The 13,995-nt window shown below is 40.9% G+C and overlaps 1 protein-coding gene across 2 annotated transcripts in view; it reads left to right on the top strand.

Moving 5' to 3' along the window:
- The first annotated feature begins 2,417 nt into the window (after positions 1 to 2,417).
- The window catches only part of ANO5 (anoctamin 5), a 75,548-nt gene continuing 63,970 nt past the window's right edge, over positions 2,418 to 13,995 (top strand). The window contains exons 1-2 of one of the 2 annotated variants that reach the window (XM_090263148.1): positions 2,418 to 3,270; positions 11,927 to 11,973. In XM_090263148.1, the coding sequence (XP_090119274.1) occupies positions 2,418 to 3,270; positions 11,927 to 11,973 (900 nt within the window). The remainder of the gene's footprint in view (positions 3,271 to 11,926; positions 11,974 to 13,995) is intronic. The other variant, XM_090263149.1, reaches the window with a different exon arrangement.

The following is a 13,995-nucleotide window of genomic DNA, read 5'->3' as shown; positions in this document are numbered from 1 at the left end:
CAGCATACAGTTTTCTTCTTTCATTACTACGTCCAGAACATACACCTTTTCACTCACAGGACACATGTTCTGACTTCTCTTTAGCATGTTTGAATTGCCAACATCACTGACCTTGAGCTTTGGGGACATTTTTTTTTAACACTACTCCCAAGAGACTTAGTTAGGTATTCATTTTTTTAAATTAATTAATTTGTTTGTCTATTTATTTTATTTTTAGAGAGAGGGGAAAGGAGAAAGGGAGAGAAACATCATTGTGTGGTTGCCTCTCACTCACACTCCCAGCTGGGAACCTGACGTGCAACCTAGTAATGTGCCCTGACTGGGAATCGAACCAGCGACGCTTGGCTCGCAGGCTGACGCTCAGTCCACTGAGCCACAGCAGCCAGGGCTTGGGGACATTCTTAAGTAGCATAAGGGTGACTTGAACCCAGCACTGCCATACCACTTGAGTCTACCCAGATGACCAAGATGGCTGCTAAGTGACTAACAGGCAGGTGTTGGGCAGTCAGGCAATTCACGTCCCACGAGAGAAGGTGCAAGATTTCTTCATGCTGCTCAGAACAGCTTGCAGTTTAAAACTTAGTAATTGTTTATTTTGGAAAATTTATATTTAATATTCTTGAACCCTGGTTGATGGTGGTAACTGAAACTGGGGAAAGCAAAACTACAGATAAGAGGGACCGCCGCACTTAACCATGTGTTCAATTACATTAAGAGAATGTGTATTCATTACTTAGAATATAATTCTCAAAATGTGTAGTTGAAGGTTGTGTCTAAAGAGGCAGGGTGTAGTGATAAAGAACATGAAGAGGTCCTAAAATTATAAATGGATAAGCAACATAAAATAGTACAGTGATAAGACTACAGAGAAAGTTTCTAAAGGGTTGTGGATAAAAATACAGACCTTTATCTAAAGCACACAGGGAGTGTTCAACTTTTTGTTAAAAAAGTTTACAGAAAGTTGATAAACTATCAGCCAATTCAGCATCAAAATATTTCATTTAATTCTGTGCAGAATCAAGAGCATTAAATGTCTTCTCATATATGTCACTTCAAATATGGTGCAGAATCAAGAAATATAAAACTGATAGTCATATAAAACTGATAGTCATATAAAACTATAGAAGAATAATTTTGTTGTGTTTGCTTTTATTTAATTTATGCAAAGAAAAGATTGCCCTCATCTGTTGAATCACAATATGCACAGCACCTAGCAGAGTACCCCATATACAGGAAGAACACGAAACAAATCTTGTTATAAACATTTTATTAGAATCAAACAATGCTTAGTAATCAGGAGGGAAAAAACTAAAAACTTGCATCATAACTAGAAATTTATTGTAATTATATGTACGTCCATTGTTTGATTTCAAACACAATTCAAAAATGCTTCAAGTAGGGAACTGCTTGTCACAAATCACTTGACCAGAACTAATATATTCCTAGAGTTTTAAAAGAGTTCAGCAGCAAGATATAGGGGGAAAAAAAACGTGATTTCCAGTTCCACAGTTAACCATGACCTTCACCAAAACACTACTGCCTAGGCCTTTTTCCTTATCTGTTAATGGTAATTCTTAGTTCTAAACAGTCAATAGAAAAGGGGGAAAATAGAAACAAGTAAGAAAAAAAGGGCAAGTCTTCCTTGGTCATCTCCTCCTTATTCTTAAATCATTCCATCTCTGCCCCAAACTAAAAAGTCACAGTAATCCTCAATACCCTCAAGGCCTTCCAGATCTCACCTCTACTTCACGCTGAGTTAATCATTGCTCATGTATTTTTCACCCATTAGACAGTAATTCTGCATATCTCCCAGTTACTGGGGAGCTGGCAGCTGTTAGGGTCCCAACAACATAGAACAAATTCAGAGGAGCCTGTGAAAAGTGGGACCCATTCACTCTGCTTGAGGCTGAAGTGCTGAAGGCGCTGAGACACTTTGAGTTGGGGCAGACCTCAAAATAATAGGAGTTAGTTTTGATAGAGGCTAATTTTTAACACATTATGCCGGCACTCTACACTGTACTCCTCACAACATCCTTAGGAGATGGGCCTGTTACCATTCCGTTTTAAAGATAGGGATGCTGAAGCTTTCAGAAAGTTGGCCAACGCCACTCAACTTTTAGGGGCTGAGCATGAATGCGAATTCAGGACAAAAAAATGTGTGACCTTTCCCCAACCTCATTTGGCAGAGATCCGAGAGGTTCCCTGTCCAGAAGTCGCACCTGCTAGAAGCAAAGTTAATAGCCACGCACGGGGAGGTGGGGGTGGGGGGCAGGAGGCAGGGGATGCTGGAATCTTGGAGGGTGCTGGCCTTAATGGGAAGGGTCACCTTAAGAAAAGGGGGCTTTCAACCGACAAAATAAATAAACGGGGAGGGGGTTCTCTCCGAGTGCCATCACTTAAGGCAGAGGGCTAGGCGGATGGAAGAGGACCAAGACAACTGGCTAAGGGAGCAGCTGGCCAGTCGGCGGGGATCCGAGGAGGAGGGTTGGGAGAGAGGAGGGGTGTCAACCCCGAAGAACCGGGAGTCCTGGACGTGGACCGACCCGGTGGGATGGGACAATCAAGGCCCGTTGAGAATGGAGCCGACAGGGCAAGAGGCAGTGGACTCCGAGGGGGGACGGGGGACGGTGGTCACCAACGAGGGAGAGGAAGTGACCATACCCGAGGAGAGGGCAGAGCCAGGGCCAAGCGCCCCAGTCTGCCCGAGCGGGGAGGAGGTCAGCCCCCCGCCCATGCGGTCCGGGGGCGGGGAGATGGAGGCCCCAGAGGGCGGGGCGACGGTGGGTCTTGAGGTTGCGGGGAGGAGTGAGAGGCTGGGAAAGAAGGACGGAGCAGGCGGGCCAGAGGAAGGGCAGCAGGAGAGCGAGAGTGGAAAGGCCCCGGGGAAGCTCAAGGGCGAGGAGAGGGAGCCCGGAGACTGGCACCCCGCCACGTCCCGGGAGAGGTCCCAGGAGCGCTACAGGGAGAGGGCGGCGAAGCGGCCGGCCCCGATCACGGGGCAGGTCGAGTGGCAGTATCCGTTGAAGAAGAAGAAGCCCAACTGGCTGGCTATCCCGGGGACCGCGAAGAGGCAGAAGCACGAGATCCGCGTAGAAGAGAGGAAGGAAACCGCCCCCTCTACGGAGCTCCCAGTCCAGCGGCCCACGTTAAAATTCAGTTTCTGCCCGAGCACTGGCCACCGTTCGCTGTGTTCTGTCCCTTCGTTTAGTGTCATTAACGAGCTGGCGAAGATGGGTGACCCGAACGTCCTGGAAATGGTGCAGGAGGAAGGTAGGAGCCCGCGGAATGGCGCGGCAGAAGTGTCGGGCTCCGCGCTCATACCCGGGCACCGCAGGCGCAGGGATCCCGGGGGACGTTGGCGGCCCTGCGTCCTGAAGCCTGGGGACGTTCGCCGGGTGGCATGCCCTGCACGAGGCAGGGGCGGCAAGAGGAACAGACCCTCCCCGGGTGGGTGGGGGCAGGCGCCCCATGATTTTCTCTGCTGGTGCGGCAAGCCCCCAGCCTCGGTCCTGTGATCCCCTGCTCTGCCGAGACCAACCTCCTTTGTTTCTGCGTCGGCAGCGGAGCCCGGGAACCAAAAGGCTGGGAGGCGAGGCGAGCGCGCTGGGCGTGTGAGTTTCAGTGCCCAGGCAGGCGGAACACAGTCTCCTACAGAGGGCTGAGCTTAGGATGCACGGCAGCGGACCCACGAGTGGGAGCTGCAGTTTGAACGCTTTGGCCTCTCTTTGTTCGCCAATTACTGCTCAAGCTCTGAGATCGTGGTTAATTAGGGGACCCTAAGGGTTCATTCTTGTGCACTTGGGAACGAACGCTGCTGTACTGCCAGTTTTCACTGAATCTTAAGTTGAGACATATTTGCTCATTCTTTGTTAAGGCCTTTTCACAGACTATATACTCTGTGGATTTATTTTAGTACACGCATTTTTTTAAATGCACCTGTTTTTCTCTGGCTGTCTCCAGGACCCTCAGTGACGCTCAGTTCCATGAATAACACTTTTCTTGGCTTGTTAGTATTAGATTTAAACCTGGAAACAATTCTTTTAAGTGATAAAAGATCTAGGCAGCCTGAGTAGTCAATCTTCAAAGGCATCAAGAAATGCAGTACATTATTTCATGCTCCTCTTTTATTCTCTTAACCGTTTTATTGCTATAATTTGCATACTATAAAAGTCACCCATTTAAAGTGTACAATTAAGTGGTTTTCAGTATACTTAGACTTTTGCAGTCATCACCACAATCTAATTTTAGAACATTTTCATCACCCCAAATAGAAACCTCTTAGTAATCACTTCCCATCCACCTTCCTCCTAGTCCCTACTCCCAGCTGTGAGCAGCCAGTCATTTGTTTACTACATAAAATACCTGTTTTGGACACTTCATATAAACAGACTCCTATAATATGTGGTCGTTTGTAACTGACTTCTTTCTCTTAGCATAATGATTTTGAAGTTCACCCATGTTATAACTTGTATCAGTGCATTATTCCTTTTTAGTGCCATATAATATTTCATTATATTATACACACACACACACCACACTTTATGCATTTAGGTTGCTTCCACACTTTTTTTTTTTTTTTTTTTTTTTTGCTTTCATGGATGCTGCTGCTATCAATATTCATGTACAGGTTTTTGTGTGAAATTATGTTTCTACTTTTCTTGGGTATATGCCTAGGAGTGGGATTGCTGGATCAGATTGTAGCTCTACAGTGAAAATTTTGAAAAACTGCCAAACTGTTTTCCAAGTGTCTGCATTTTGTAGTCCCACTAGCACTTTATAGGAGTTTTAATTTTTCCACATCTTCACTAACATTTTTTATTATCTGTCCTAGTTATCACCATCAAAGTGTTTATTAAGTGGTATCTCAATGTGGTTTAGATTTGCATTTTACCAGTGACTGTTCCCTGTCATGGCTATTGTAAATAATGCTGCAATGAACACAGGGATGCATATATTCTTTTAAATAGTGTTTTGGATTTCTTTGGCTATATACTCAGAAGTGGAATCACTGACCAGGTCATAAGTCAGTTCCATTTTTAAGTTTTTGAGGAACCTATACTATCTTCCACAGTGGCTACAACACTTACACTCCCACCAACAGTGCACTAGGATTCCCTTTCCTCCACATTCTTGTCACACTTGTTATTTGCTAATTTATTGATGATAGCCTTTCTGACAGGTGTGAAGTGATATCTCACTGTGGTTTTAAATTTGCATTTCTCTGATGATTAGTGACATTGAGCATCTTTTCAATGTCTACTGGCCACTGTATGTCCTCTTTGGAGAAGTGTCTATTCAGGTCCTTTGCCAATGTTTTAATTGAAAAAAAAATTTTTTTTGATGTTGAGTTCTATGAGTTCTTTGTAAATTTTGGATATTAAGCACTTTTCAGATGTATCACTGGCGAATATGTTCTCCCATTCAGTGGGTTGTCTTTTCATGTTGTTGGTGGTTTCTTTATTGTACAAAAACTTTAGTTCTCTGTAGTCTCATTTGTTTATTTTTTCTTTTGTTTCCCTTACACAAGGAGATATATCAGAAAATAAATATTGCTACGAGCAACGTCCAAGATTTTACCTCCTATGTTTTCTTCTAGGAGTTTTATGGTTTCAAGTCTTACGTTTAAGTCTAATCCATTTTGAATTTATTCCCGAAAAGCTACTAGAACTGATAAATTCAGTAAAGTAGCAGGGTACAAAATAAACATCCAGAAATCAGTTGAATTTTTATACACCAAAAATGAACTCTCAGAAAGGGAAACTAATAAAACAATCCCACTTATAATTGCGTCAGAAAAAGATAAAATAAAAGACCTATGAATAAATTTAACCGAGGAGGATGTGATTTTAACATCAACAATTCAGTGGGTTTTTGGAAGACTTGTATTAAATATATAGTTTCTTCTTGGCGTTTGATGACGCAGTTATGAAAACAAAAGTGTTGGGACTTCTGGTCAAGATGGCGGCACAGGCAGACATGGCTCACCTCTTTACACAACGACATCAAAATTACAACTAAAATATAGAACAATCGTCACTCAGAACTGTCCAAAATTAAGTTGAATGGAAGTCTGGTAACTGTGGAATTAAAGAAACCACGTCCATCCAGACTGGTAGGAGGGGCCCAGATGCAGAACCGGCCAGTCCCACACACACGTGTGGTGGATAAAAATTTGGAAGGGATGTCTCAGGAGTGAGAAGTCCCAGCCCCACACCAGGCCCCCAGCCCAGGGGTCCAGAGCCAGGAAGTTAAGTCCCCACAACTTCTGGCTGCAAAAACCAGCAAGGACTGAGAGAGTGGAAGACACTGCTGGAGACTCAAACAATTCCTCTTAAAGAACCCACACATAGACTCACCTACTCATATTCACCCCCTCTGAGCTCCAGCACCAGGCTAGCAGCTTGAAAAGGGCACCAGTAAGATACTGGAAGAAATCAAAGTGTCTGGCATCAAAGTGAGCAGAGGCCATTGTCCCTTTTCTAAACCCTCCCCTCACAGAGCCACACAGCCAGCAAGCTGGTGCATATCTGAGGCTTTATCAAGCTGGCTAACAGTGTCTGACTCACCTTGGAGATTCCCAGAGACTCTGCACCACCCAACTTACCTGCCCACCCAAGCTGCTTTTCCATATGAATGGCTGGTCTTGGCTCCTGCTTCACAACTTCCGGAATCTTCTCAAACAAGCAACAGCTGGCTTCAGTGAGCCCCAGGCCTAGCACTAGCAGCAGCTAGCCTAAATTCACAGCTTGGCTTTGCCTGGGAATCTCCAAGCCCAGCACATATAGCAGCCAGATTGCTTTATAGTTCTGTCAGGGTGGCCCTGGGCAAAACACTGGTGGGGGCTGACCTTGACCTGCACCACCTAGGAAACCCCAGAGCCTGTACACCCAGGGGACAGCTACAGATCACGTTGGAGCACCACCACCCTGCCCCTGCACAGCTGATCCTCCATGGAGGGCGGAACTTGGTTAGTGGTTATAGCCAATCCTTGCAGTTGACTGGCCTGGGTAAATTCCTCCCATTGATCTACCAACAGCAACCAAGGCTCAACTACAAGAGGAGAGTGTACTCAGTCCACACAAAGGTTCATCAAGGACCCAGCTTGGGTGATAGGGAAGCTGTGCCATTGGATCCTATAGAACACCTACTACAATAGGCCACACTCCAAGACAGGGAGTCATAGCAGTTCTACCTAATACATAGAAACAAACACATTTTGGAGGCTGCCAAAATGAGGAGACAAACAAACATGGCCCAACTGAAAGAACAGATCAAAACTCCAAAAAAAGACCTAAACAAAAAGGAGATAAGCAGTCTATCAGATGCAGAGTTCAAACACTTCAAACACTGGTTATAAGGATGTTGAAGGGTCTTAGTGAGAACCTCAACAGCATAAAAAAGATCCAATCAGAAATGAAGGATTCACTAACTGAAATACAGAACAATTTACAGGGAAACAACAGTAAAGTGGATGAAGCTGAGAATCAAATCAATGATATGTAACATAAGGAAGCAAATGATAGGCAATCAAAACAGCAAGAAGAAAAAAGAATCCCAAAATATGAGAATAGTGTAAGCAGCCTCTGCGACAACTTCAAGAGGTCCAACATTCTCAATAGAGGTGCCAGAAGGAGAAGAAAAAAAGAAAGAGATTGGAAATCTATTTGAAAAAATAATGAAAGAAAACTTCCCTAATTTGGTGCAGGAAATAGACATGCAAGTCCAAGAAGCACAGAGTCGCAAACAAGATGGATGCAAAGAGGTCCACTCCATGACACATCATAATTAAATAGCCAAAGGTTAAAAATAAAGAGAGAATCTTAAAAACAGCAAGAGGAAAGAGGTTAGTTACCTATAGCGTAGTTCCCGTAAGATTATCGGGTGATTTCTTAAAAGAAACTTTGCAGGCTAGAATGGATTGCCAAGAAATATTCAATGTCATGAAAAACAGGGGCCTACAGCCAAGATTGCTCTATCCAGCACACTTATCATTTAGAATTGGAGGGCAGATAAAGAGCTTCCCAGACATGTAAAAACTAAAGGAGGTCATCATCAAACCATTATTATGTGGAATGTTAAAGGGACTCATCAAGAAAAAGAAGAAGATAAAAACTGTGAACAACAAAATGACACAAAATACAAATCTATCAACAATTGAATCTAAAAAACAAACTAAGCAAATAAGATAAAAGGATGCAGAATCATAGACACAGAGTGATATGATGGTTGCCAGATGGGAGGGGCTATGGGAGGATGGGTAGAGAGGCGAGGGGATTAAGAAGTACAAGTGGGTAGTTACAGAATAGCCCTGGGAATGTAAAGTACAGTACAGGAAATGGAGTAGCCAAAGAAGTTATACACATGACCCATGGACATGAACAATGGTGGGGGGAATTGTCTGAGGGAGTCGGGGGGTACTGGGTAGAAGGAAGCAAAAGGGGAAATATCAGGACAACTGTAATAGCATAATCAATAAAATGTAATTTAAAAAAGGAAGAAAAGAAAGCAAAAGTGTTGGTTGGCCCTGGCCGGTGTGCCTCAGTTAGTTGGAGTGTCGTCTAGTAACCGAAAGATTGTGGGTTCAATTCCTGGTGAGGGCCCATACAGGAGTGGCAACCAGTAGATGCTACTCTCTCTCATCAATGTTTCTCTATTCTTCTCTCTCTCAAAGCAATGAAGAAACTGTCTGAGGGTGAGGGTAAAAAAAAATTGTTGGTTGAAGAAGGCTGAAAAATACTGGGTTACACGGTATCAAATTTTAGAAGCTACTCCTATTTCTGTGTTTTAAAATATAAACAGATTTCGTAGAGAAAATTTACTGAAACAGGAAAGCCTGGATCTTATGTATTGTATTTCCTAAATCACATTCAAAAAGTAAATATGAGAAAGGCAGACAATTGATTTACATGTGATAAGATTTCTTCCCAATAGAGAACGTTAACATTTTGTCTGTTGACATCATAGTTAATATTTCTTGGCTATGTTACATTTTCTGTTTGTCTTGATAATTGAACACATTAAGCAATAGTAATCTCCAATTGCTGTTTTCACACTATCTAATCATTTTTTAAATGAAATTCCAAGAGCAAAAGGTTATAGAGCACTTAAATGGTTATGGAAACAAATACTGCCATTAAAACATCAGTGTTGCTGAAATTGAACTGTGGACTGGTTGACAAAGAAAGAATGTTCTGATTTGAAACATTTATTCTTCAGCTGATGTACCGTACTTTCAGCATCGGAAAAGTCAGTTTAAGTGTTTAACAATGGAAAAAGGCAGTTTTGAAGTTGAATATAAAGTTGTTAGCATCTTTACAACCATGTTAAGCACCGTATTAACCAAACCACCTACCCTTTGGTAATACGAATATTTGATTGCATATACATTTGATTCTTGAACCACACAGGTTCAAACTTGTGCGTACACTTATACGTGGATTTTTTTTCAATAAATATTGTGAATGTTATTTTCCTTCTGAGTTTCCTAATAAATATAACATGCAAAGTATGTGTTGATATGTGTCGATAGACTTCCTATCAACAGTAGGCTATTAGTAGAAGAGCTCTTGGTCAGTCAAAAGTTATATGAAGACTTTTGATTGTGGGGGGCGGGTGGGTGTCAGTGCCCCTAGTCCCTGCATTGTTTAAGGGTCAAGTGTACTTTCATTTTATGCTGCTTGGAAGAGTGTAAACTGAGAAGGTCATTTGGTAAATGCAGGGGCTATTTTGGGGCTCTGGGTTTACTAGTGTGTATTCTTAGTAATGTGCTTCCAGTGAAAACTTAAAGCTCAGTCTTTGGGCTGACTTTACTTTTAGTTGATATTTTATGATTCTCCACCATGATTGTCATTAAGCCCTTCATATGTGAAAATTAGCAAGAGTTGGCCTAGGAAGAACATAATTGTTAGTTTAGGCAAGGGAGGCAGCAAAGCATAAGAGAACTGGTAGGCAGAGGAGATAATCTGGAGGGAAAATGCCCCTTTTCCACATTCTGATATAAACACCTTGCATCAAGTTCCAATAGCAATTTCAAAATATTTTTTAACTATATGTTAAATTTTGCACACACAAAAAATATATATATATGGAGGTTCTTGAAACACTTTCTCTTCTAAAAAAGAAATATAAAATACTGTTTGTCAGCTGATGGCGGTTGGCACCAGTTTGGTGCCAATAGGAATCTCCAGTTTGGGGTGCCGTAAAGAAGGAAACTTGATTCAGTGACACAGCATGGCTATGGAATAGCTCAATAGTGTTACAGCTCAATTACGAAGCAGCCCTGCTGTGGAACAGCGTGGCTGCAAGGTGGCCCGGGGGCCAAGCGACCTTGGGGCCAGGACCCTCTGCTCTGCTCTGCTCCACCTGCTTCCGTGTCATTCACACCACTCTGCTCCAAGAGACACCATTTGTGTCTCATCTTTGGTGTTTCAACTCCAGCCAGGGAATGCAGTCTTCAGTCTGTGCTGGAAAGGGCAAGTGCAGTCTCTGAGCCAGATGGGAGCTGGCTTATATAGACAAAAGTCTCCGCCCTTGGTCCCTGATTGGTCCATCATGCAAATGAGGTCTCCAAATCCTCACAGTCTGATGCAAAACACACTGTCCTGATTGGTCAGAATGGAGGTGCTCTGATTGGTTGGTGAAGATACTGATGGGGTATGACTACACAGTTCCACTTGGACGGAGAAAGTTTCAGTCCTATTGGTTGAAATACATTTCCAGAAACTCCTTTAAAAGGGCTGCTTCTGATGGCAGAAACACAATTCAGGAAGGCAGTTTGGTGTAGGAGGTGGGCAGCTTAGTGCAGGGTTTTCCGAAAGTGCAATTTTCGTGGGAGTCCAATATACAGAAATGGCTGGGTTTTTTGTTGTTGTTATTGTTTGTTTAATGTGCCAGAAGCCTTTATTTGTAGGCATCATTTTTCTCACTGTCAGTATCTATAAGCCCTAACCTAAGACTTGAACTTGTTAGCTCTGTACGTGGAACTCTATGTAGTTATTCTGTGTAATAGTGACTGTTTTTGTCCTGGAGAATAATGAAAACCTCCTTTAAGTCAGTTCTCAAGTACCATACATTGAGAGACAAAGCATGTATTTTTTAGAATCCAATTTTGTTTTCCTCATTATAAGAGTTTGCTAGGTTGGTGTCTCTTTCACTGAGCTGTCCAGTGAGTGATATAGCAGTAGGCACAGTCTGTTTTTATAACTATTAACTTTTAAAATAACAGATCCTGTAACAAAAAGATCTATGAAAGAAATCCTTTTATCTTTATTCTGACACTCTAAAATTTATCCCAAAGAATTTAAAAGTTTTAAAAATCAACGGAATATACCATATCCTGATAATAAGAACAATATCAACCAGAATAGCTAACATTCATTGACCTCCTCTGTGACCCTGACTATGTGAAGCACTTTGCATGCATTATTTCAGACTTTATGAGGTGTACATTAATGCCACTTAAATGATATTTGATAATTTTTAATTTACGTTGTATTCTTAAGTTGATTTACTAGCAAACAGTTTGGGTCAACTTCAGAAAACATGCTGATAGGATATTAAATCTCACAGTAAGTACTAAGACATAGCGAAGGACATCACCACTGGATATTTTCCTCTCAGCCACAGTTTTGTGGCTATGTATTTAATAACTGCATTTATCTGAATTATTTGTTTCTTGTTGCGATTTATATCCTACATATTAGTAGTTGATACTTTTCTTCTAATTATGGACAGTTTTGGTACTGACTTCTTTTGGAGGCTTTTTTGAACAGCTTAGCTCCAGGAAGATCTTGGGCATTCTCTTCCAGTATATTTTTCCTTTGAACTTTTTTGAATTTTTGAATTATTATTTTCTCTATATGCAGACTCAACATATTCTGATCAGTTGGCCATTTTAACATGTTTTTTTCTTTCTTATTTAATTTAGAAAGAAAAACCAATAGGGAAGCAGACTACATTTTTGACATGAATGAGGTAAGTTAAATATAAACTTTCTTTCTATAAGTCAGAGCAAAAAATAGAGACTAGGTCAGAAATTTGCTTCATATGAATACTTAAGTCTTTGTAATTATACCGCATTCTTTCTGTTTTGTTCTCTAACCTATTCATTTTTTAGTAAGTAAAGCAAATTCCATATTTCGTGCAGATTTAATGTTGGGTCTTTCTAGATTCTATAAGGGAGCAAACAAACATAAGCTTGGATTTGTTTTCAGGTTCCCTGTGAAAATAAACTCAGAATGCTAAGACTTCATATGCAAGATAATAGTATTTTTCTTAACACTGTGCTAAAGTTAATGCAGGTGTAATATGTGACAGCTTTTTATGTTGCAGTTATTAGTATGTGATTAGTGCTTATTGATGACTATGCCAGGGTTCAAGTGACTCAACCTTAGTTAAGTAAACATATTAAATAAAATTAAATACTACCTATAAAGACACATAATTTTCTTAACTAAAGGCCTTGTTTTATTTATATAAATTTGCAAAAAGATAACAGGATTTCTTATACACAGCATGTAAGTATTCTGAAGGTATTTCAGCTAAAATAATTTTTCTGTTAGGCTCTAATTGACTGGAAGTAGTACTTACAGAGGTATTTGTCTTTGAATTGGATTGGGGTATTCAGCAAGATTAAAAAAAAAAAAAAAGATTCTTTAAAAATAGGTTTATAGGGATGAGTGAAATTTCCACCTGGGAAAGAATGCCTATCAGAGTAGATTGGCTGTGTGCTAGTTAGCTGGATAAACTGGCTGAATAAGCTGGTTGACTTAAGAGTCCCAGAAGTTCTGTGTTTCCTTTAAAAGCTCAATGACCAAAATGCTGAGAGAAACAGAATATGAGAACTGAATGGACCGTGAAAATTATATAGTCCTATAATTTTTACAGTGTAATTTGTAGGCCAGCTGAATAAAATTAAATGAAAAGTGTCTTTAAAATGCGGACTCTTGGGTCCAACCTCAGATTACTAATCAGTACCATTCAGGATAAAGGTAAGGAGTCATAATTTAAAAGAAAACACCCAGGTTACTCTTACTGCTATTCATTAAAGTTGGAAAACCACTGTCATAAAGTAGAGTCTCCACAACTAAAATGATGTGACACAGAGAACATATTTATTAAGCGAATCAAGACAATTAGCTAGAAAGTAAAGAACATGAAAAATTAAAGTTTTCATGTCTTTAGAGCAGACTGAGGGAAGATTTATCTTACGAGATTGAACCAATTCAAATTATTATGTATATAGTCATTTTGAGTTTGTTTATATTGACATCATAATAATATATGCCTGACAGATCTTTATATATATTTCTCAAGTTAACTTCAATTACAGTTCACATTCTGTGCTTCTGTGTGTGTATTTCTTATTTATATATAGTCTGACCCTTATAACAGAAAAATTATTTCATGTCATATTTATGCTATTCTTTATCCCTTTGCGTATTTCAAGAACAATGGATATTGGTCTTCATTTCAAACAATTTTGTTCAGATTTTTAAAGCTTTCCATTTGGCTTGCCAAACTCAGAGAAATTCAACTATAGTATTTTAGTAATATCATGTGTCATAGTTTTGTGGCGTTTTGTTTTCAGTGGTGCTGAAATCAAACTATTCACTGGTTGCCATAGTAAAATATTCTGATTTGAAATATCCATTCTTTAGCTGATTTACAATATATTCAGCATTGCAAAAGGCAGCTTAAGGAATTTAACAACAGAAAAGGCAAGTCCTATGAAAATATGTCTCTCCTACATACTCATCTGTGTGGAGTCAGTGGAGAACATGTGGGCAGCTTAGACTTTTCACTCATCAGTAGTAACAAGGTGCTCAGTTCTTTTCTGAGGGATTGTTGTCAGACTTAACCTGGTGGAAAGCCCAGAGTTTCTCCACTTTCTAGAAGTGGAGAAGCTACCCCACTCCACTCCCTGCCATGGTGACAGTGGAGGCCATGTAGGGGCAGTAAGGAGGCTCCCATGCACTTTCCAGTCAGGCTGGGATC

The sequence above is a fragment of the Furipterus horrens genome, unplaced genomic scaffold (genome assembly GCF_987537825.1).
Source record: "Furipterus horrens unplaced genomic scaffold, mFurHor1.1.pri manual_scaffold_2, whole genome shotgun sequence".
NCBI lineage: Eukaryota > Metazoa > Chordata > Mammalia > Chiroptera > Furipteridae > Furipterus > Furipterus horrens.
The sequence above is the reverse complement of the archived record's forward strand: the minus strand, read 5'-3'. Positions and strand labels throughout refer to the sequence as shown.